The following is a 24264-nucleotide window of genomic DNA, read 5'->3' as shown; positions in this document are numbered from 1 at the left end:
TTGGAGCAGTTTTTTTCTTACTTGGGCTGCATCCACACTGTAGAAATAATCCACCCTGACACAACTTTAACTGCCACGGCTCAATGTATGGAATTACGGGATTTGTAGTTTTGTGAGTTGTTGAGCCCTCTCTGTCAGAGCACTTTGGTGCCACAATGAACTACAAATTCCCAAATTCCATAGCATTGAGCCATGACAATTAAAGTGGTGTCAACCTGGACTGTTTCTACAGTGTAGATGCAGCCTTGATGCGCTTTAAGTTTGACTTGCATAATGTGAGCCACAGAATAGACAGTCATGGGCTACTGTCTAAAATTTGCACAAGGAAGCTTTGTATGTCCACTCCTTGTATACCATCTGTACTCTGTGTCTTTGCTGAATGCAGTGTTATGTCACATGATTATGAGATAATTTTTATATTGTTGTTCCTTTATTTATCTAACATTATCCATATTCTCTTACATTCAAGCACCATGGCCAGAGAATACTGCACTATACTCATATAGTGCTGCTATTCCTCCTTTACTGCTATGGCTGCCTTCTGTGGAATTATAGGATTTGCAGTTTAGGGAAAGGGCTTTAGAATTTTCAGTCAGAGAGAGCTCTTAGGCCTCACTAAACTACAAACCCCAGAATGCCACAGGAGGCAGTCACAGCAGTAAAAGTGGAATAGCAGCACCATATGAGTGTAGTGCAATATTATCCAACATATTTTCTCCTTCAGCTGCAATGTCCCCAATAAAAGAGTGTTTTGTTAAAAGAAATGTATGACAGAGAAACAACCTTATATGGTTTGTCCCCACCTCCATGTACCAGTTATCTCTATTTGCTGGGGACAAGCTATTTTCACGATTGAAATCATTATACATATTTTGTTCTCCTTTTGTTCCATGGGGATATGCTGAGATAGCTCTTTAAAAAATGGCATTTACTATTTTTACTTTTGTGTGTTCTTTAAGTTTCTTCCCTGTTGCTAGTTTACAGTAATATATTGTAATTTTTATAGAAATAAAAATTTGTCTTCCAGATGGAACTGAATTTGCACGCTGTAGTCTTTTTGGAAGTAGCCACATTAAAACATTTGATGACTCTCTATATGACTTTGCTGGTGACTGCAGTTATCTGCTTGCTGGAGACTGTCAAAAGAGAACCTTCTCACTCATGGGTGAGTTTCAGCTGATATCTGAAACCTGGTTTTTGGTTCAAGAAGCTAGAAATTTCTTTTTTGATGCAGTTACTTCTGTTATTCAGTAAGGAACATCCAGAAATCATTTTGGCTGAGTGTCCATAGGAGGTTCGTTCTCTGAATTTTAATGTGTAGCCAACAAGTGGCTTCTGTCTTTCCAAACTTATGAACAAGGTCAGTCATAAAGTGCAGCACAGTGAAGCAGGCTGCTTGCCACAGAACTATAAAGGGTATATGTGTTAAGAGGCTTGGGGTGGGAGTAATAGGTGGAGGCAGAAATTGGTGTCTAAATAGTGCAAAAAGATTGTTAAGAATATTGTTCTAAATTAGGTGCAGAGAACAGGAGGGAATAAGGAGGCCAATGTTTCAGGGAGCAAAATGTCTCGGCTGAGCCACTGTGTGCAAGGAATGCCAGTTCTTGGGAAACAAAAAGACTGGAGATTTTTGTGCAACATTACAACTACCTGGGCACATGAGCAGTTGAACAGCATCGTTTTCTAGTAGAGGCTAGATAGCTCTCTATTATAGATGGGGTAGCACTGGAGGTGCTGGATTGACAGAAAGCTGAATAAGATTGCCTAGCGGTCCTTTTCAACTCCATAGTCTATGAACCTGCAAGCTCTTAAACCACTAAAAGCATCTTCATACTTGGGTTTCATGTTTGTTCACTTTCTTGAGTCAAATTACTAAGATAGATGTTTACATTTATATATGAGAAAAAGATACTAGAGCAGGAGGGCAGATAAAAGTCCAGTTAGGTTTGGGGACATGTTGGCTCAGCGGTTAAGAGGCTGTCTCTGATGATTGCAAGGTGAGCAGTTCGACAGTTCAAGGCCCAAGTGCCACATGATGGAGTGAGCTCCTGTCACTAGTTCCAGCTTCTGCCAGCCTAGCAGTTCAAATGCATGTAATGGTGCAAGTAGATGATCACATGATCACAGTTATCTTTGACAACCCTGGCTCTTTGGCTAAGTAACGGAGATGAGCACTGCTCCCTACAGTCAACATTGTCAGAGGGGAAACCTTTACTTTTATCTTTTACTAGTTAAGTTTTTGGATTAGCACTACCATTTCAGACAACCTGTAGCAGCATTCTTCTGGATTGTTAAAATGGCTTCTTCCCATCTAAGCTGCAAAAACTCAAGACTTTGTTCAGTGCTACTAGCTACACTGAAAATCAAAACGCTTACATTTCTGGTTCAAACAAACAAACAAAAAACAAACAAAAAACCATGTTAGATAGTATTCTTTGACTTTCAAAGGCCATTTAAAAAGCACCTTCTGCTTACAAAATTGAGACAGTCAGGTAGATGAAAATTGTGTAGTGTATCCTGGATACACATGCATTGTACATAAAGCATGGAAGTGAGAAAAGCATCCTTAAAGAGGCAGGGAGAATATAACAGGGAATTGTCACCAGTCATATGTCATTCAGTATTTAAAATATTTTTAAAAGCTTAAAAAGATTTATTTTTAGTAAAAAGATTACTAAAACCACCAAAATCCCTCAGGCTGTTTGGCCACTGGTCTTCTATGAATTCTTGTTCAAAAAGTGTCATTTCTAAACCCTGGTGTTTTCTTTTTGATAAAGAAATGACTGCCATTTGTTGAGATTTGGTGATGTAATGAGCCAAAATAAGATTAAAGCAATTCTTACACAAATACAATGATCACGAACTATGCAGTCATGGAGATTATTACATTGTTTTTAGAGTGCCTTATCCCTAACGGGATAAAAGCACATTTAATTTTAAAACTGGATGTTTCTGCAGTTGTTGGTGGCCAGGCGAATGCAACCCATATGCCAAAATCTTGTTTTTGAAAAACCAGTGGATAAGCATGGCTGGGATCCAGGCTGCATATGGGTTGCATTCTCCCAGCCACCGGCAAGTGTGATAACACCCAGTTTTAAAATTTAATGCGCCTTTATCCCATCGGGGAGAAGGCACTTTAAAAACAATGCAATAATCTCCATAATCTTGGTTTACTAGCTTGCAACATGTATTTTTTTCATTTGGTTGGTCCAATAAAGGTATCACTGTTTATGGATTTTAGATGTCATGGTACTATGAAATGAAGTTTAATCTACTTGTCTCAGAACGTACAACTTTGGTGAAGTATGGACAAAGTTTAAAAGTTTGTCCATACTTAAGTGATAAAAATATAAACATTTCATTCCCTGGTGACAGTTCTCCTCTTTTATAATCAAGACTCAGAGTTAGACTGATGTGTACATACAGAGCCGAAGCATGGCTCTGGGTCACCTGAGACCACATCTTATTGAAATGGGCCTTTTCAGAGTAAGCATGAGTTGCAGAATTGGCTGTTTTGGTACTGGGCTATGCTTGTTTGGTGGCCTCATCCAAGTTGAGGATTCTGTTTTTATTCCCACTGAAAGACCTCAGAAACAGCCAGCCCAACCATTGTGAACAATTTGTATATTAATTCCAAGATTAGTTTTAGTGTGTGGAAATGCAAGGAAAGAGTTTAGAAGGAAGTCCTCATTCCTAAAAAGAGGAGCAAGCTATTAAACCCATAACTTCATTTCTTTTAAAGGTAACTACCAGAATGGAAAGAGAACAAGTCTTTCTTTGTATCTTGGAGAATATTTTGATGTTCATCTATTTTTAGATGGCACCATGACTGTAGGTGACAAAAGGTAAATATTCTGATAGCAGTAATGATATTGTTATTTGTTTATTTATTTTTTATATCCTCTTTCCTCCAGTGATTTTAAAGTGCTGTACAAGGCCTTTCTCTCTCTTCACAACAACCCTGTGTGAAAGAGAAAGAAGGACTTACCCAAGATTAATTCTGTCATTGAATATCATGATGCAGTGAGGACTAGAATATAAACCTGCCAAGTCCTATTCCAACAGCCAGCCACTACACTACTCTGGCTCATCTCTGCATGAAAATATGAATATATTACATGTTCCATCCAACATTAAGGAATTTTTATTTCTCTCACAACAGGATTTCAATACCTTATGCATCTAATGGAGTATTTATAGAAAAAGAGGCAGGCTATTATAAGTTATCCAGTGAAGAGCACGGCTTAGTGGCAAAGGCTGACATCAGTGGGAACATCCAGATAATCCTTGCAGAAAACCACTATAATAAGACTTGTGGGCTCTGTGGTAATTTCAATACCTTTGCTGAAGATGATTTCATGACACAGGAAGGTAAGATTACATATTGCTCAGGAGACAAGATAAATAATAAGGAAAATGGAAGGTGTCTCAACAAACTAGGGTGGATGACTAAGGAACTTTCAACTGAGCTAATTTTTAAATGGAACATGTTTTAAAAAATTGAAAAAATGGGGAAATAACCAAGGAGGAATTCAAACAAGAAAGTCACATGCTCTCAGCTTCAACTCCAACTTCTAGGTATTCCTTCATAGTAGAAGTGGGGGGGGGGGGGGGTTGGATGACCCCTGGGGATCCAAATGCTAGGCTTTATCCATGGCAGAATTCCTGGCATTGCACCCCACCCGCCCTTTCTTCTCTTTTGGGAGGGTCGCACTCTCTCAGCCTCAGAGGCAGGGCATGGCCAACTCTCTCTCTGCACCTCTCCCATGGTGATGCTAAGGGCATGCAATAATAATAATAATAATAATAATAATAATAATAATTGGCAAGGAGAGTGCAGAATATCCATGAATGAGAGAGAGTGATTTACCCAATGTCACCCTGTGGAGTTATATGGCTGAGCTGGGATTATCACTTTAGCCTCCCAGTTCACCATAGAAATTCACTGGGTGACCCTGGGCAAGTCACAGGCTCTCAGCTTCAACTCCAACTTCTAGGTATTCCTTCATGGTAGAAGGGGGGGTTGGATGACCCCTGGGAATGTCTTCGAATGCTAGGTTTTATCCATGGCAGAATTCCTGCCATTGCATCCCACCCGCCCCTTCTTCTCTTATGTGAGGGTCACACTCTCTCAGCCTCAGAGGCAGGGCATGACCAACTCTCTCTCTGCACCTCTCCCATGGTGATGCTAAGGTCATGCAATAATAATAATAATTGGCAAGGGGAGTGCAGAATATCCATGAGTGAGAGAGTGTGACTTAGCCAATGTCATCCTTTGGAGTTACATGGCTGAACTGGGATTAGCACTCTAGTCTCTCACTTCACCATAGAAATTCACTGGGTGACATTGGGCAAGTCACAGGCTCTCAGCTTCAACTACAACTCCTAGGTATTCCTTCATGGTAGAAGGGGGGGTTTGGATGACCCCTGGGAATGTCTTCGAATGCTAGGTTTTATCCATGGCAGAATTCCTGCCATTGCATCCCACCCGCCCCTTCTTTTCTTCTGTGAGGGTCACACTCTCTCAGCCTCAGAGGCAGGGCATGACAAACCTCTCTCTCCACTCTCTCAAGGTGATGCTAAGGCAAACCTACTTTTATTTTGCATTTTTTAAAAAATTTTTTGGCAAGGAGAGTTCAGAATATCCATGAATGAGAGTGTGATGTATCCAAAAAGGGGGTTGGTTCAGATAAACCTTGGGAATCCCTTCCAATGCTAGGACTTCCAATGCTAGGATTTTTGAGAAGTGCACAAAATGTCTTCCCTTTAAAAAGCTTTCGAAATCTCTGAATAACAGATATCTCTATTGTTTTTCGAATATTGACAAATATTCTTTACATCATGAGCTCCAAGCAATCAAAAGGAGAGACTTAAACCACTTGAGATTTTTGAAGTACAAACAGAGTAGGTGGGTGTAGATATTTTTGAACAGGACAATTTTCCTTTTCCTTTTCTTTGTTGGTGGCTGATTACTTTTCAAAATTTCCTGGAGTATTAGGTTTACCAGAAAAGACTGCAAGAACTGTGATTGGTAGGCTTAAAGCTGTGTTTACTCACTATGGGATACCAAGGACAGTTGTAAGTGGTAATATGCCCTTTGCTAGTTAAGAATTTCAAATATTTGCCAAAGAGTGGGAGATCGAGCAATGTTTTAGTAGTCCATGGAATGCATAATCTAATGGCCTTTATTCAGCAGACCACACTTTCTCAATGTGTAGCTGTCAGATGCTGTCTTTGCCAAGCTCTACTTTTCATGGACCTATCTTCAGGATTAGTAATTATCTCTCTAATTCCTTATTTCTCACTATCCTATCTTCCACTCCTTTCTCTTTGTTAGCCTTGTATGGTTATTTAAGGTTGAAATGGTTTTGTGTGTTTGTGTGCATCTTTGCGCATTCCTAAACAAAACCTTTATAGTCACTGAAACCAGAGTCTCTATGAAGTTAGTTCTGCTGTCCATAAGTGAATGGATTCCTAAAGTTACCCTCCTCTCACAGACCTCCTTATGAGCTGACAATTCAAACAAAATACCAAGGAAATGTGGACACTGTTGGTGGGGACCCCAAGTTCCCCTATCTTTTAGGGTAGCAAGCATGCTGGCATATGTGCACATGCACATCCAGGGGGAAAAAATCCAGCTACCATGAGTCCTTCTGCTGTGTGGGTAAAAATAATTTCTTAGAGCCAACACATGACCCCAGTCCCTTAAGCTGGCATTTGGCTTCATGTTGGGGGTCTCCATATTATTATTTTCAAAAAAGAGATGGGCAAAGAATCATGGAGGGGACTGAAATATTTGTTGACTGTTTAGCTTGTTCCCTCATTTAATTATCTAATAATATAATCAATAATTTAATTGTGGAATTATGTGAGTGTAGGAAAAATTCATATTTAACTCATAATAGAATTGATTTTATTTTCTGTCACAGTTAATAAATGTTGAACCAGGCACAGATAGACCAATATTTCCAGAATCCTGCCCATCTAAGTTGCATCATTATGAATATTCTTATATTTTTATGCAAATATGTGTAGTTTATTAAAGCTGTTCCTGCATGGGAGAAATATATAGCATCTTTCGAAACAGTAAATTATTTTCTGAAGAACCTATCCAATTGGCATTGCTTTTCACAGGCACAAATATAGTTATTCCTGAGGGTTCATTCATTCTCTTTATTCTGGGAAACAAGTTGAAAAGAGACTGTTGCTTTGTAACTGGATATTTTTCAACAGATTACCTATTGTTCTTACTCACAGAGTATAATCAGGCTATCAGATTCATGCACTTCTATTCCTTTTTTTAATTGCAGGTATTCTGGAAGAGAACAGCTACAATTTTGCTAATTCATGGGCCAAGAACGAAGAAGAAAAGACATGCCAGCGAGTGACCCCACCAAGCCAGACTTGCAACATCTCATTTGAGATGGCAGATAAGGTTGGTGCAGTAACCTTCTTTTAGTGGCAAGGGGACCATGTTAAACAGGTCCCCTTGAGCTGTGTTGCTTCCATTTGTAAAGTTGATAGGAAGTGGCTGGTTATATTGGAAAGTACAAACTCCAAACTCCCACTTTCTCAGGGGCTATTATTAATTTTATGCAAAGCATTTCAAAGTATGCTTTTAAATACCAGGATGCATGCATTTTCCATGAAAAGCTTTTTAAAAATTGGGTTGGTGAGAGGTAATAGATGTCAATGTACAGATGCCAAACCTCATTGAAAGTGATAAAAGTAAAAGTAGAAGGTGTTCCAATACCAGCATGTTTTCTTTCTTATCACTTTCAACATTTAGGGGTGGGGGTGGGGGTTGAGTGGTTGGAGGGCAATTAATTTTTCTTCAGCACTTAATACTGATTTTGGAGTTCAACATGATCTCTTCTTGTTGTTATTAGCTTCACTTTATGGCAACCTTGAGTAAGTCCATCTACCTGAAATAGTGTCTTCTTCTTTTTCTACTGCCTTCTACTTAGCCAAACATCACTATCTTTTCTAGTGAGCCATGTCTTCTCATGATGTGTCCTAAGTATGACAGCCTTAGCTTAGTAATTTTAGCTTCTAGGGAAGAATTCAAGCTTGATTTGCTCTAGGACCTACTTATTATTTTTCTAGCAATGTATATTTATGTAGAACTCTAATCTAGCACCACATTCCTAATGAGCTGATTTCCTTCCTGTCAGTTTTCTTCATATCCAGCTTGCATACCAATACTATAAAATCAGAAATAGCATTATATATATAATACTGATTTTGGTATTCAGTTATAGTATATTTACATTTGAGGATCTTATCTAGTTCCTGAATAGGTGGCTTTCTAAGTCTTAATTTTTTGATTGTTGTTGCTGTGTGCCTTCAAGTCATTTCCAATTTATGACGACCCTATCACAGGTTTTCTTTGGCAAGAAACCATAATTAAAGTTAAATAAAAGCTCCTTTTGCAATACTCACAATACCATTTCTATATTGTTACTGCCTTGCCCTACTAGTGCTGTTACAGCACACCTTGTTACAGATGGGAAAAACCCATCAATAAACATCCAAACATACTGCCTCAGCATTAGTCCTCAAGTGCAATAGGGTACTCTCTGCATTGGGAAGTCACATGGTGTCAGTGTCTTTTCTCCCTACTCCCTCCTTTCTTGTTTGGCAAGCAGTGGAGGATAGCTGACTTATCCCTGCCCCCAGGCAGCAAAAGAAGAAATAATAGGATAGCAGCATCATAGAGTTGGAAGGAGCTTATCGCATGGTTAAAACCCCTGACTTACCTCTTTCATTTGTTTGCATTTCTTAAATGGCCAACACAGCTACCCCTGTATGTTTCCCAAAAGCCCTTTTTATTGTTCTTAACCTCTCTAGCAAGCCTGAACTCATTCTGTGCTTTAGCTTTTCTGACTTTACCCCTAGATGTGCTAGCTATTTGTTTGAATTCCTCTTTGGTGATTTCCTCCCTTCTCCCTTACTTATACAGTACATGTTCCATTTAAAACTTAGCTCTGTTGAAAGTTATTTTGTCATCCATTCTAGGGGTTTTTGGACACATCCCATTTTCTTCCTCATTTGAACTGTTTGAAATTGTGCTTTCAGTTTCTCTCTTTTGAGAAACACCCATCCAATCTGAATTCCCTTTTCTTTTAGTATTCCTGACCACGGGATCACCCCCAGTATTTCCCATTTGCGGCGTCATTTCCGGGGCGACACGTGCGGACGCAACGCATCCAGCATGTAAAGATGGCGGCGCCCGTGTGTCTAGGACGCCACCATCTTTACGCCCCCGTCACGTGCTAGGGGTGAAGCCGGTATGGACGCTAGGTCCTCGGCCAACCCCTAGCACGTGACGGGGGCGTATTAAAGGCCCATTTATAACGCGCCAAAGAACTCTTTCAGAATAACTATGTAAAAATATGGTCAGAAATCAAAAAGGACTTAGTAAAATGGACAAGTACAACTTGTCTTTCCTGGGAAGAGTTGCTATAATCAAAATGAACATTTTACCCAGGATGCTATATTTGTTTTGTAATATACCAATTATCTCAAATGATAAATATTTTGATCTCCTCCAGCAGACCATTCCAAATTTTCGGAGTGGCTGTCGAAAAGGTCCTCTGGGAAGTCACTACCAATCTAGTTCTCTTTGGCTGCAATAAATTCTTCCCAGATGACCTGAGTGTGTGGAAAGGATTATATGGGAGGAGGTGTTCCCTCAAGTAACCTGGACCCAAGCCATGTAGGGCTTTATAGGTAATGACCAATACCTTGTACTGTACCCGGAAGCCAATAGGCTGCCAGTGCAAAGATTTCAGAATGGGTGTTATTTGGTCGAATTTTGATTTTCCTGTGACCAGTCTGGCTGCCATATTTTGGACCAGTTGAATAATAATAATAATAATAATAATAATAATAATAAATAATTTATTTGTATCCTGCCCAATCAACGAGGAATCCCGGGCGGCTAACAACAGTGGAAGTACAATAAAAAATACAATACAATAAAAAACAAACTCATCCCTAAGTTGAATCTTCCGAACGTAGCACAATTCAGACTCCAAATATATTAAGGTCCCTCTCTGGACCTAACAGCCCCGTCTTGGTCTACAGTCAAACCCCAGCTAACAGTTCACTCTGGAACTCTCAGAACACCGTCCACTCTTGGACTCAACAATCCCTAACTGCCCCATCCCAACTCCCAGCATGGAACTTTTAACATTTCCCAGCCAGTATGCAATTGGCTGAAGGCCGCTGGCTCGTGATTGGCTGGTACTTAGCCCAGTCCAACCTGTCTATTCTCTACATCTGTATCAATCCATTTTGCTGTCCATGTCTGACTGTCCATATTTTTGAAAGATTCCTTGCTCCAAACAGGACTTCTCACACAATTCTGTAACGGGTATGGTGCAGCAGACATATTTAACATCAGCTGAAGCCATTGGAAAGGTTCAGAGTTATGAAGCACTTGTCAAAGAAGCCCTACAAACAGTATGCAAAGAGAATGAAAGAACAAAGCAAATTCTACAGGCGGGTAGTAGGCAAAATTTCATCTGAATCACAGTTATTGTTCTCTGTCATCTACAGCTGACAATGGCACATTAGAATGAGCAGAGGAATGGGAGAGTCCTCTGTTACTGAGTCAGAGGCTGACAAACAAAGAAAGCTGTGTTCTTCATGTAAAAGATCAAAATTCTTCAGCAGGCATTGGTTTTGCTAGACTGCTATTAATAGAACAAGGTTTTGCTTTGAGGACAAATATATTAAAGTTTGAAAATGCCATAAAAGCTTCCTGAATCTGCAAAATACAGCAGTTTCATTTCTGTAGCCTGAACCAGAAAGTTTCCTCTTTCAAAACATTTATCATTATTATTATTATTATTATTATTATTATTATTAACTTTTATTTATAAAGCGCTGTAAATTTACACAGCACTGTACATACAAATATTTATATTGTTATTGTATATATGTTGTGTATAAACAATATGGGACTTTTGAGGTGTAATTTTCAGTTCAATCCACTTTTGAATAGTCTCACTTTGGACAGAGTCAGCCTTGCCATTTCATAAGGGAATGTGGGCCACCATAGGCAGAAGATTATTAGTGCCAGCAGAGTGCAATTCAGATCTGCCACTGGTGCAAGCAGTCTTCTGGGATATTCACAATCACTACCTTCATTTAAATGAGCATGAGCTGTGCAAGGGCGTTACATGTTTCATGGGAAAGAATCAAAGACGGTGGTGTATCATAGAGATTTTGCTTCAAGAACTCATTGCCAGCTCAGTTCTGCATTGGTGGTGATGGTGATAGTAGCAGTGGGAGTAAAACTCATGTCATTAGCATAGGTGAAGCAGAGAAATGGAGAGACAGTATGGTGCTTCTTCAAATCCTTATTATAGATTGTTATAGATAGTCCACATCTATATCTATCCTCTTGTCATTCTCCTCATCTATTTCAGCTACATCTCTCCTTCCTTTTGTAGCAGTTGCCTTTTCTTAGGTTAGATCCACACTCCAGTTTAACTCCAGTTTAACTGTCCTGGTTCAGTGCTATGGAATTCTGGGAGTTCCATCTCTCCCTCCAGCCTCATGTTTCATTTCATTCATATCTATAATCTGGATTGAAATCCCTTTCCTCTGCATCTGCATTAGGAAATAATCTATTTCAAAAACATTAATATACATCCTTATAGAGATCTTGTTGCACCTCTGAGACTAAATGCATTTGAGGAAGCAGACTTTAGGAAAGCTCATGCTGCCAGCTTCTTTCTTTCAAATAATAATAATAATAATAATAATAGAATTCAAAGACATATTTTGGAGCACTTAGATGCATCTGAGGAAGTGCTGCAAGAGGCAGCAGTGGAGGATGACCAGGGTTTGACCCCTTGCTTGGGTGTAAAAAAAAAAAAAAAAAAAAACCCACTGAGCAAGTCAAGTCACACTCTCCAAATCTCAGAGGATGGCAAGGGTGAACCCCCTCTGAACAATTCGTCCAAGTAAACCAGTTGGGCAAGTCACACTCTCTCAGCCTCAGAGGATGGCAAAATCAAACCCTTTCTGACTAGGGTTGGCATAAGTCTGGAAATGACTTGAGTGCAGACTAGAGGCCCATGAAAAGAACTAGGATAAAGACCATTTTTGGCTCTGGTTTTCCTGAATCATGATAAAATAAAATATTCCATAATTGATTTTCTACCTTTTTCAACCCCCCCATTTACAATTTCCCCCAGATTTTTGCCCTACAGTTGACACACACAGGTGCACACATCACTACCACCAACAACAAAGAAGCTGTGTGTGTATTTGTGTGTGTGTGTGTGTATGTGTGTATGTGTGAGAGAGAGAGAGGCAGGGAGGGAGAGAGAGCGCTTGCTGGCCAGGCTGCTCTGCAGAAGGTGCAGCGGGGAAGGAGAGGGAAGGAGAAAGAGAGCTCCAATGGAGCGATGATCACTCCCAGCCCTGGTTGCCCTGAAAGGGAAAAGGGCCACCGGAAGCAAATGGGGCAAAATTCCACCAGGGCATCATGGGAGATTTGCAACCCAGGGGTCTTGCGATGGTGTTCAGGAGCACAAGCAAATTGGGATTCCACACCAGACCAATTCACAGTGAGTTCGAACCAAGCCCTAATGCGAATCGTGCCAATCCACTTATTTAGCAAACTCGCCAAAATGAGGAGCCAGTAAGGATTCAGTTTGGAAGTCCCACGGAAGCCCCATGGAAGGGGCTCACATTTAAAGCAACCAGGTATTAAAATACATTCTCATTATCACGTGAATGCGAATCGCCCGATCCATAGATGCTCTGGATCTGAGCTGCAAAGACCCCGTCTGATAAACGCCTAAGTCTAGCCAGATTCCCTATCTGAACCTTTCCGTAGAACTCTCACTCAAGAACCTCTCTTGAACTCAAACCTTCCCTTAACTCAATTCCCTTCAACTCTCTTAAAGTCCTCTTCAACTCTCATCAGTCCTTCAAGTGAACTCAGTCACTCACTCCTGCCTTTTGTGTCTACTCCTTCCTCTGCAGCCCCTCCCTCACAATCAGCCACAACAGTGATTGGTTGTCAAGAAACCAACCAAGTCTGCCCAGTAACTCTGTCACACCATCTGTCAGAGGTACTTTGAGTGTATATTCCTGCATGGCAGGGAGAGGGACTTGATGGTCCTCATGGTCTTTTCCAACTCTATGATCTTAGGATTCTATTGAAATTATCACATTAGACTCATAAAGTGCTGCTAATTCTACTTTAACTGCTCTGCCTGCCTCCTGTTGCATTCTGAAGTTGGTAGTTCAGTGAGACTTAAAACAACTCTGGCTGAATATTCTAAATGCCCCACCCTAAACTGCAAATCCCAGAATGCAGCAGGAGGCAGCCAGAGCAGTTAAAGTAAAATAGCAACACTTGAAGTGTGTAATGCTGTAATCTCCTACAAAATAGGTAGAAGTACCACTGAGGAAACATGAAAAGGGTCAAAGAAGCCAGGCAGGTCTGAGAGTGAGGTGTGTTGTAGACAGCCACAACAGCTCAAAGACAGGCTCTGAATCTACTGTCATGGGTGTTTGCATCAAGGTGGAGTGGAGCTGATCTGGTTAGGATAGTTTCACTTCATCCAGATGCTACTGAATCCTAGCAGTTTATTGGAGCTTTCATACTGCCCATTCTGCTGTCATCTGCGGTGGATGTGAATGCCTTTTCTGCTTCTTCTCCCTACATTGTGCATGTGTGTGTGTAAGAATCCTTTTTCAAAGGTCCAGGCATGACCTCAGGCTTCAGTGCCCCAAAAGAAGGGCAGCCATTTGAGGGAGTCTCTAGCTTTTCCTCTTATTCCTACTGCTGTCTCGTCAGTTCTTTTCTAAGGGGGAGGACTTCTTAAGATAAAAACAGGTCGCCCCACCACCCCAGGAAAGAGATGTGTAGAGATGTCCTGCTGCTGTGTGGACTTGCTGCTTGCTACCTGCATGCTCCATCTCACCTGGTTGACTGCTGGTTTCAGACTGCTTCCTGCCAGGACCAGGCCTCAGGTACCCAGCCAGGAACATCTGTTCTCCTTGGGAAGGGGATAAATGCTAGGTGCCTGCTGTGGTGGGTGTGCTGCCAGTGGGGGTGACCACCCCTTTGGGGGAGATGCTTCAGAGGGAGCAAGGACAAGGACCAGTCCATTTAGCTGGTAGGGAAGGGTATATTTTAATATATTTTAAAGTAATTAATTTAACTGTATTTTGATGTTAACTGCGTTTTGATTAATTTAACTGTATTTAGTTAAGGGGATGATTTTTTAGTTTTGTATGTGTTATGTACTTGCTTATGTAATTGTTTATGCATTTTGTAAACTGTCTTTATCTGTTGGAAAGGGGGTATATAAATAAAAAATATTATTATTATTATTTATTTTATTATTAAAGTATTTCACATAGTTGATTCTGTATTTTAATTTTTCTCTGTAATTTTTCCTGCTGAATTTGGCACCATTAATTTTACCTACTTCATATTATAGTATGATAAATTGCAGTATATGACTTGAGAGAATTCATAGAGATTCTAAATACTTACCATCATATAACATGTATTTCCATAAAGAAAAAAAAAAACCTGTGTATTTCTGGGGGCAGCACAGAGTATCCTGCCTCTGCAGCTGCCCTGACCTTGGAAAGTGGTTCTTCTTCTTTTGAGGTCTTTAAACAGAGGCTGAATGGCCATCTGTTGAGAGTGCTTTGATTGTGTTTATTGCACGGTAGAGCATTGGACTAGATGGCCATTGGGTTGTTTTCCAACTCTATGATTCTTTCCAGCGCTGTGGCAGCTGTCTGTATGGGCATCCCACTGAGCTGCCCAGTGTATCCCTCTGCCACAGTGGGTCATTCAGTTCTAAGATCAAAATGAGCTGATAGTCATAATGTTGGGTGCTTCATTCTGACCTCAGAACGAGTGACCCATGGCGGACATGCTGGGCAGCTCAGTGGGATACCCATGGAGACAGCTGTTGCAGTGTGGAAACAGAGGGCTTTAGATCTCCATGGAAGATCCAAAGCAAGAAGTATATTATTTTAAACCATTTTTAGTCTGTAATATCCTGGTTCTGCTGCAGAACATGCCAAATATCATCCAGACTGCTCACACTAGAACTAGGGTTTGGAATGTGCACTGGGATGTGTTGTCCAAGTAGGACAACACTAGAACAGTGTATGGGTGTGTGGTGGGAAACAGCCGCTTTGGCCCATGTAGACAAAGCCCTAGTCTCCAGTAATGTAAGGTATGCATTAAAGAGAGTGGAATGCATTAATGAAATCTGAATGACCCTTGAACTAAAATCTGCCAATTTATTACCCAATGCATACTTATTTCATTGTTGGACCTGGGTATTTCATTATTCAGGATACATGGTCTCTCTCTTATTTTCTCTTATTTTCTGTTTTCAAGAGAATGTCCCTAAGCAGAGATTGTGAGAAAGAACATACATTTCTTTCTCACTGCTATAGAGACTGTTGAAGTACTTAGCTCCACCTGTCACTCTAAGAAAAATAACTTTCAGGATTACCTGGATTGGTTGTCCAATAGTGGAACACACTCCCTCTGAGTGTAGTAGAGTCTCCTTCTTTGGAGGTCTTTAACCAGAGGCTGGATGGCCATCTGTTGGGGATGTTTTGACTGTGATTTCCTGCATGGCAGGGGGTTGGACTGGATGGTCCTTGTGGTCTCGTCCAATTCTATAATTCTATGATTCTAATTTTTCTCACATTGTGGATAAACTCAGCAGAAGACAGAGCACGCAAACCTGAAGGCCACTGCTGATCTCTCTCAAGCCACAAGTCATGGTGTGGATGGTGTGGAGGAATACAAAAACATCTGAAGAGTCCCTTTGTAACATCCTTTCCCACTCTCGGCCCTATTTTGTGAGGTTAGTTTTAAGACATTTCTAATTGTTCTGATTCTTCTTTATTTGCAGGCTGTTATAGAAAATTGCCAACTGCTAAAGACATCAACTATATTTTCCAAATGCCATCATGAGGTTGATCCAGAACAATTTATTCATCTATGTGAAGAAGACATGTGCAAATGTGCCCAGGATAAGAACTGCCATTGCCCAGTTTTTTTGGAGTATGCAAGAAGCTGTGCCCAGCAAGGGGTGATTCTAGAAGCATGGGCAGCCAGCAGTGCCTGCCGTAAGTTTTGAACATGGAAATTCTGATTCAGTGACTTCTAGAGATTGTTGCTTCAGACCATTTATGGTCCATGCCAATTTCATATGTGTACATTCATAAGTCTATTTGTCACATTTCCTTATTATTTTATTCTTCATAATGATTCGTGAATATGTCTACAATATACATTAATTTATGATGTTCTGTATTCATTTTATAATAAGTACATTTCCAAGTGAAATATGACCTGATTTGCACTTCTACACTAATATGTTGATCAGAAGTCTGGCTCCCATTCTGATCTATACATTAGATCAGAAGGTGCAAACCAGGGAGATTATCACATAAGGGATGGGATGTCATTGTCCCATCCCTGTCCGGTCCTTCCTAGCCAATCGCAAATCACTTTCACTCACAAGCATACTGAACCTGTCATTCAGCTGCCCAGGAAGTGCAAGTGAAAGTGATCATGCAAATCACTTTCACATGGTAGCTGGCTGAAAAGCGCTTCCAGCTATCAACTGAAAGCACTTTCTCCTGTCATTTACAGTCTTTGGTAATAACTGAAGAACCCATTATTCCCTTGACAACTGGAAGTACTTTCAGTTAATGACTGAGAGCGCTTTTCAGACTGCTTCCATGTGAAAGTGATTTGCAAGATCACTTTCACTCGGGTCATGGACGGGATAAGGTGAGGGAGTGATCCTGTCCCTATCCTGTCCCCGTGTGATAATCTCCAAGATCAGTTCACTTTTACATTTAGGCCACATAAACTTGTTGTGAGATCCTTGCAACTTTGCTGCAGTATTTCTGCCATTGTTTTTTTTTTTTTTCAGAACATCCATTAGTGGTCACACAAGTGGGGTTTTCTGTTGTGTGTTCTGTTGTTTTCTTTTAGTTTTATTCAGTCAATTGCTTAGTCATTTTTTTTTGTATGTCTTAACTGCTTTTATTGCTAGTAACATAACCTATACCTATTTTACAATTTATTGTGCTGCCTGGTATGAGTATGTATGTTATGAGCTGGAGAAGAATAGAATTATAGAGTTGAAAAGGACTAAAGGGGCCATTTAGTCCAATCCCCTAATGGGCCACTGACAAGGAGCACTTCTTTTGCACCCATTTTGGCGGCAGCCCCAGGCCACGTTAGGCAGCCCTAGTGCAGCTTTGCTCCGATCTGGGGGCGTGCATCATCTGTACACCATGCCCCTACATTGGCCTCAAACTGGCACTTTTGGCCCATGTGTTTTGGACCATTATTAATTCTAGTAAGGTAGGTTTGTAGGGTCTTTCAAAATTATTTAATCTAACGTAACTTTTGGGCAAAATCTTGAGCCACTTACAAGTTCTTGTCTGCTTACAGATTGTGGTTTTGTAAATCTCTAAAAACTAACAAACAACATCTGACAATGAGATTTTGTCCAGAGGTTACAATGGATTAAACCGTTTTTGCATGTTTTTTTCCCAAATCAGTCATTTTTGTCAAATGTCAGATGTTCACTAAAAGATACAATACATTTCTGTTCATATATTTACCATCTTAGAGCTTAAATAGACAGCCCCGATGGAGTGGTGTGAAGCTGCTCCATCCAAAGATGGATTGATGCCATGGTAGCCAATGCAGTGGGCCCAGTCTGCCATGGTACCAGCCAAAAGAGGAGCGCTTTTCAACTGCTCCTTTTTCAGCCACTGAGAAGCTGCTTTAGTGACTTTCAGATTATCCTCCTCCTTCCATCTAATCAAATATACCACTGATCAAATACCCCCTTCATCGCTTAAAGACCATCACCTAAATAATAACTGTGTTTATTCGGGATGCATCGATAATATTGTTGTAGACACAGATACTAATTGACTGACTGTGCCATCATGTCCTATTCCTTCACCTGATTTAGAACAGCCTGTTAGTGGGGAAAGTATCCAAATAGTCACATGGCCTGTGGCCTTTGCATTATTATTAAAACAAGAATTGCACTTGTTTAAATTTCTTAAAAGCAGAGAAATTATTCTCTAGTCATGAAATTTACACATAAGGATTTTGAATTCATATTGGTAAATGTATATATCCATTCTATTCCATCTCCCTTCTGTAATATCAACTTGTGGACCTGTCTAGAAGTTCAAATGGAGGAATTAATTTCATACCCTCAATCCGTAATAATTCTTTTGGGTGACTTTAATGCTAAATTAGGTCCATATCTTCATGATTTTGCTAAAAAGAATAATTTTCCAAATGAATTCTTTGATAATCAACCACAATGTATTCTAGAGATAAAAAAAGCAATTGTGCTGGATCGTCTTTGGTATCTTTAATTTTCAAATGCAACCTTTAAATCTTGGGAGGCAGAGAGGAGGATGATAGTTACATATATCCTTATACATCTCACACAGCTAACTCTAGTGGGGTATTAGACCTTATTCGTGTTTCGAGAAACAAAATTGACATTTTTTTCTGAGATTGTTGGGGAAAGTGACTGGTGAGTATGAATCTACGGGGTAGTTCAGATCTAAGACCAAGTAGTTGGGCTGATAGATGGATCACAGATAATCAAAAGTTGTGTCAAAATGATAGACTCAGATGGGCTAAAGTTGATACTACTGCAATATCAGTTAGTCTCAAATTAGAGAAGGTGGCAAACTGGGTCAATATAATTCGGTCACCTTCAGCTGATTGGTTATCAGTTACTAATACATTTACAAAGCTATGCCAAATGCTGAAAAATTGTTCAACATCCAAACCCCCTGGGAAAAGCTCCCAGAAACATAGTTCTCCCAGTTTCGACATAGAATGTAGGTTATTGAAAAAGAAACTAAAAATAGCACTGAGATCTGCTCAGAGGTGTTTCTCTATTCAAGTACAAGCTAAGATGTTGTCACTTAGAAAGGAATACAAAACATTAATAAAATTATAGAAACAAAATTATGCTATCTCAATTTGGTCTGACTAGAGTTAGCTGCTAGGAGTCATAGTTCAGCTATATTCTGGCATTCTGTCACAGGAATTCTAAAGGAAAGGAGATTTCTATACGATATAGGAAAATTATTTTTAAGGATTATTTGCCTTAAACAATTTCACTGAGACCCATCATGGCCTTTGATACCATCACCATGGTATTCTTCTGGAACGCCTGAGAGAGTTAGGTATCGGAGGCACTGCGCTCCGGTGGCTCCTGTCCTACCTCTCAGGAAGGTTCCAGATGGTGAGACTGGGGGACTGTTGCTCTCGCAAAAGAGAGCTGACATCTGGCGTCCCTCAGGGTGCCATCCTGTCTCCCATGCTGTTTAACATTTACATGAAGCCGCTGGGACAGATCATCCGGAAACATGGAGCACGGTGTTATCAGTACACTGATGACACCCAGATCTATTTCTCCATGAATCCGACTGACACAGTGACTAAGGGAGGCATCTCTCCTCTAGATGCCTGCCTGGAGTCAGTAATGGGCTGTATGAGGGAAAACAAACTCAGGCTGAACCCAGAGAAAACAGAGGTACTTGTAATAGGTACCCCAAGTCCGGGCAGGGAGATTTGCCATCTAGTCCTTCCCCTAAAGAACAAAGTTCGCAGTTTGGGAGTACTCCAGGATTCATCCCTACAGTTATCATCTCAAGTAGATGTGCTTGGTACCAGCTTCAGCTGATACGCCAACTGTGCCCCTGTCTGGACCGAAAGGACCTTGAAACTGTGGTACACGCACTGATAACCTCTCGTTTAGATTTCTGGGATGCGCTCTACATGGGGCTACCTTTGTACCAAGTTCAGAAGCTTCAACTAGTTCAAAATGTTTCAGATTATGAACATATTTGCACACGAGGAAGTTTAACACAAAACACAAATCAATTGTTGACTTCCCCTTTTGGAAACCAGCTTGTACTTCTACCAATAGATTGTTACTATCTGCCCAGTCTTCAATTTTTTCCAAGAGGTACCTAGCATATAATTTAGAAGCAATATCCAAAAGACTAATGGGCCTGTAATTGGCTGGGTCTTTCCTGTCACCATTTTTATATATTGGGGCAATAATTCTCAATTTCCAACCTTCTGGAATACATCCAGAGTGATTTATATGGGTGAACAATTTTGCAAGGATCGGGGACTAATATTCCAATTTTGCCTTATATAATTCAACAGGTATCATATCCTCACCGGGTGCTTTGTTGGTAGATTGTCTAGTGATGATTCCTTTAATTTGATTCACAGTGACATTGGGCCATTCAGGGGTGTCTAATCATTTGATAAAACAAATTGGTTGCGACAGATCGTGTTGAGGTTTATAGATGTTGAAGACATTTCTCTCTCATAAAGATCTCTCCCATAAACCACTTAGGGAGTGCTTAAATGCACTGATAAGTGGTATAGGAATGTACTTGCTATTGCTATTGCTATTAATGGTTTGAAGAATAGTAAAGCTCCAGGAGAGGACTTTTTCTTCATTTTTTTTTACAAAAAATCTTTATTTATTAAAATAATCAATACCAATAATTAAATACATTATTTATTTATTTATGGTATTTATACCCCGCCTTTCAGCCCTAATGGCTCTCAGACATACATACATACCAATCCATTCATAAACACATACACAAAAATAAATGTTGCAGATGAAAAATAAGGTAAATATACTCAAATCTAGTTAATATGTACATTTCTTTTCTTCAAATACAGTATCCATCATACACATTTTATTATCTCAAATTCTTACTTCTCTACCTACCATCAGCTACTTATCCTTCCATACTCACCCTCTTATCTTCTCCAGCTTATATCCCTTTCCTACCCTCACTTCACTCTCCACCTTTTTATCTTCCCCTCTCTTTCTTAACACACATACCTTATTCTACATCATCATACCTTTTGCACCTACTTTAACCTTCTAATTTACATAGAACTTTCTCTTCTTTTCGTAGGTATTTTTTCCTTATTCTTTCTGATTCTTCATCTTCCATTCATACTTACCCTTTCATCCTTCCTTCCTTCCTACCAATACTGGTCTTATTCCTATTTATATTTGACTTTCTTAGGCCCGGAACAAATGGGCCTTTGAGGCACCCTTGTCACATGCGAGGGTTGCCTGGTGGGCGGAGTGCCCACATGCCCAGCACCCCTCGCATGTGACGAGGGCGCCGCAGCTGCAGCGCACCCACCAGACTGGGCATGTAATGGTGACTTCCAGATGGGGCAGTGCAGCTGCAACGTCATCGTGACGTCTCTCGCGTTTTGCAGCATTTCAGCACTGCCGCAAAAAGGAGCCGCTTCTGGGCACTCCTATTTTGCTCCGCAGCAGTGCCACACAATTTGGTTGCTGTGGCGCTCCTGCGGAGCAAAGAGATGGGATAAGGTAGCAATAGCAAATTTGCAATTAATATAAAGGGAGATTGGAGCCACAAAGAAAGAAAAGAAACTAAGGCGGAGTACAAACTGCCAAAAAGAGGCACCTCTCCACTGAAGGTCTTCTCTGTAATGCTGCTGCTGCTTGTGCAGCCACTTTTCCTACTCCTGTTGTCATCTTTAGTAATTAATAGAAAAAAGAACAAAAGGGAGGAATAAGAGGGGGAGGAACTAGCCAAAGGAATTCCTTTACTTAGCCTATTACCCTTATATTTAACTATTATCTCTATTACATTCTTACCAATAAATAAATGTTTTTATCACTAATTAAGTAGATCTCACTTAAACTCCCTTCCTTTTTTCTAACTTACTTCTTAATCTACTCCCAATGAGTAAATCTATTCAAATTTAATTTCAGCACTTAATTAATTCTATGTTTGAACCTTTTAAAATTCAATCCCAAAAAATATTAAATAATTTATTCTTCAGATCCTAAACAATTTCTCAAACCTGCCCTGAAGTTTCTTTTCACACCCAGACAAATTTGATTTTAGTTAAAACTCCTATGTAGATATTTAATTTGTACTTATGTGTTGTATATATTTAATTGCAAGTCATTTCCTAAATTCTAATCAGTGTCTCAGAGGTATTCATGTTGATACAGGGGAGGACGTCTTACCAGCAGAATTATTCATTTTATATCTCTTATTTAGATTGTAATAATGTGTTTATAAGTGTTTATAAACCATTCTATTTTAGGGTATTGTATACATATGTATTTATATTGTATTGGACATATATTGTATTTTACTTACATTTTACATATTTTACTTTATTTCTATGTCTCTTGTAATACCTATGGAATTTCTATAGATTCTCAATGAATGTTCTCTCCTGTTTTGAGGTATTTTGAGACAGCCCAAGGGCTAATCAATAAAAAAATATAGGTCGGTTACAGACCGCTGCTTTGCGGCGGTCTGCCGGCGCTGCTGTTTGCTCCGCGAGGGAGTCGCAGCAGCCAAACCGCGCGACTTCCACGTGGAGCAAAAAAGAAGCTCCAAAATGGAGCTTCTTCCTGCGGTGCAGTTATGACACCGCGAGGAGCCAATGGCACACTCGCGACGTCATAAGCGCTGCGCAACTTGCAGATGCACAGCATCTGCTACGTCAATATGGCGGCGACCGTGTGGAACGGCCGCCACCATATTGTCCATATTCACTACGTACTAGGGTTAGGGGGGTGCGGAAGCACCGCCCCTTCCTAACCCTAATACGTAGTGAATACGGACAAAATGGCGGTTTGAAACCCACCATTGTATTGTACTAATCAAATATACTACTAGTAGATTCTAATAGATGCTAAATGGATTAATGTCTTAAATTCACCTATTTTTTTCAGAGCCAAGATGTCCAGTTGGCTTAGAGTACAAGGAGTGCATGTCTCCTTGTATCAGAACTTGCCAGAGCTTGAATATCAATGAAATGTGTCAAGAAAAATGTGTTGATGGCTGCAGCTGCCCTGGTAATATATTTACTGATTTGTTTACAGAGGGAATCTTTGAGCAGTAGTTTTCATTTTATTTAAAGAAAGAATCAGTGCATTGTTTTCAAATGTTGAGAAGTATTTATCACTCTTCTCACCCCCATGTCCTCAAGTAAGGTAGTTGCTGTATATGTGTTTTATTAAAGAGTTACTATGTAATAAAAAGAAATGAAGTTTTATATGTGTTCCAGCATGGATTGGTTATCATCCATTAATTCTTTGCTTTTGCCTGCAAATCCTAGAATTGCTTTTGAATTTTTTCTTTTTTTAAAAAAATATTTTTATTTCCAGAATTGAATTTACATTAACATATTTATAAAATCCTTGCATGCCTTTACACAGTTGACGATAATCTAACCTGACATAACCTAGAAAAATAAGAAAAGCGAAACAGAATAAGATATAATTCTATTTGTACATACATCATTTGTTACTTCCTTTTTACAACCTTTCTTTCTCTCAAAGTTTTTCTCAATATACTATCTCAATATTTAAAGCGCATCATTTATCTATTTATTTACATTTATCCATTTCTAGCATATTGTACAATATTATTAGCCAAGCTTTATTCATGATATCTTTCCATATTTGCACACTCAGGTATAAATCATTCTCATAGCTGAGATCATGTAAAATATAATTCTTCCATTCCCCCCCCCCCTCTATTTGTATTTAATAGCAATATTTCTGGTTTAAATTTTGCATTATTATATTCATTGTATAGTGGATTTGCAGCCAAAACTTTTTTACTTTCACACATGTCCACCACTTATGATACAGTGTTTCTTTTACTTTTGTACTTTTCCAACATTTGTTGTTTCTATTTCCATATATTTTACACAATTTTCCAGGTGTTAAATACCATATTTGACAGATTTTATAATATTGTATTTATTTATTTAGAGTATTTATACACCACTCTTCAGCCAAAAATCTTTCAGAGTGGCTTACATATGGTAAATAAGATATTTCCCTGCCCTCAGGCTTACAATCTAAAAAGACAAGACACAAAAGGAGAAGAGAATGACAATAAGGAAGAGATCTTTGAGATTTTGACAAACTGTATATTTTAATTTTTTGTTCCAAGTTAGTTCCCATTGATTGATCTAACTCAATCAAATAGCCAAAGTTTTGTGAACATTATGCCATGTTGTCCTTAATTATTTCCTCTTCTGTATATATATTTTAAAAGACCTTTATATAGATTAGATAACATAACTTTTTGTTTGACAATATTATGTCTTCTATTTCTGATCTGACTCTTTATATC

The 24264-nt window shown here is 39.5% G+C and overlaps 1 protein-coding gene across 1 annotated transcript in view; it reads left to right on the top strand.

The window, feature by feature from the left end:
* Positions 1-248: 248 nt before the first annotated feature.
* The window catches only part of VWF (von Willebrand factor), a 248454-nt gene continuing 224438 nt past the window's right edge, over positions 249-24264 (top strand). The window contains exons 1-7 of the mRNA XM_089527208.1: positions 249-333; positions 1028-1165; positions 3743-3845; positions 4163-4371; positions 7311-7435; positions 15927-16143; positions 22851-22973. Coding sequence (XP_089383334.1) covers positions 249-333; positions 1028-1165; positions 3743-3845; positions 4163-4371; positions 7311-7435; positions 15927-16143; positions 22851-22973 — 1000 coding nt within the window. The remainder of the gene's footprint in view (positions 334-1027; positions 1166-3742; positions 3846-4162; positions 4372-7310; positions 7436-15926; positions 16144-22850; positions 22974-24264) is intronic.

This window comes from Sceloporus occidentalis, unplaced genomic scaffold (assembly GCF_023333645.1).
Source record: "Sceloporus occidentalis isolate IW3139 unplaced genomic scaffold, rSceOcc1.0.p SCAF_5, whole genome shotgun sequence".
In the NCBI taxonomy this organism is placed as follows: Eukaryota; Metazoa; Chordata; class Lepidosauria; order Squamata; family Phrynosomatidae; genus Sceloporus; species Sceloporus occidentalis.
This window is presented reverse-complemented; position numbering and strand designations above follow the sequence as displayed.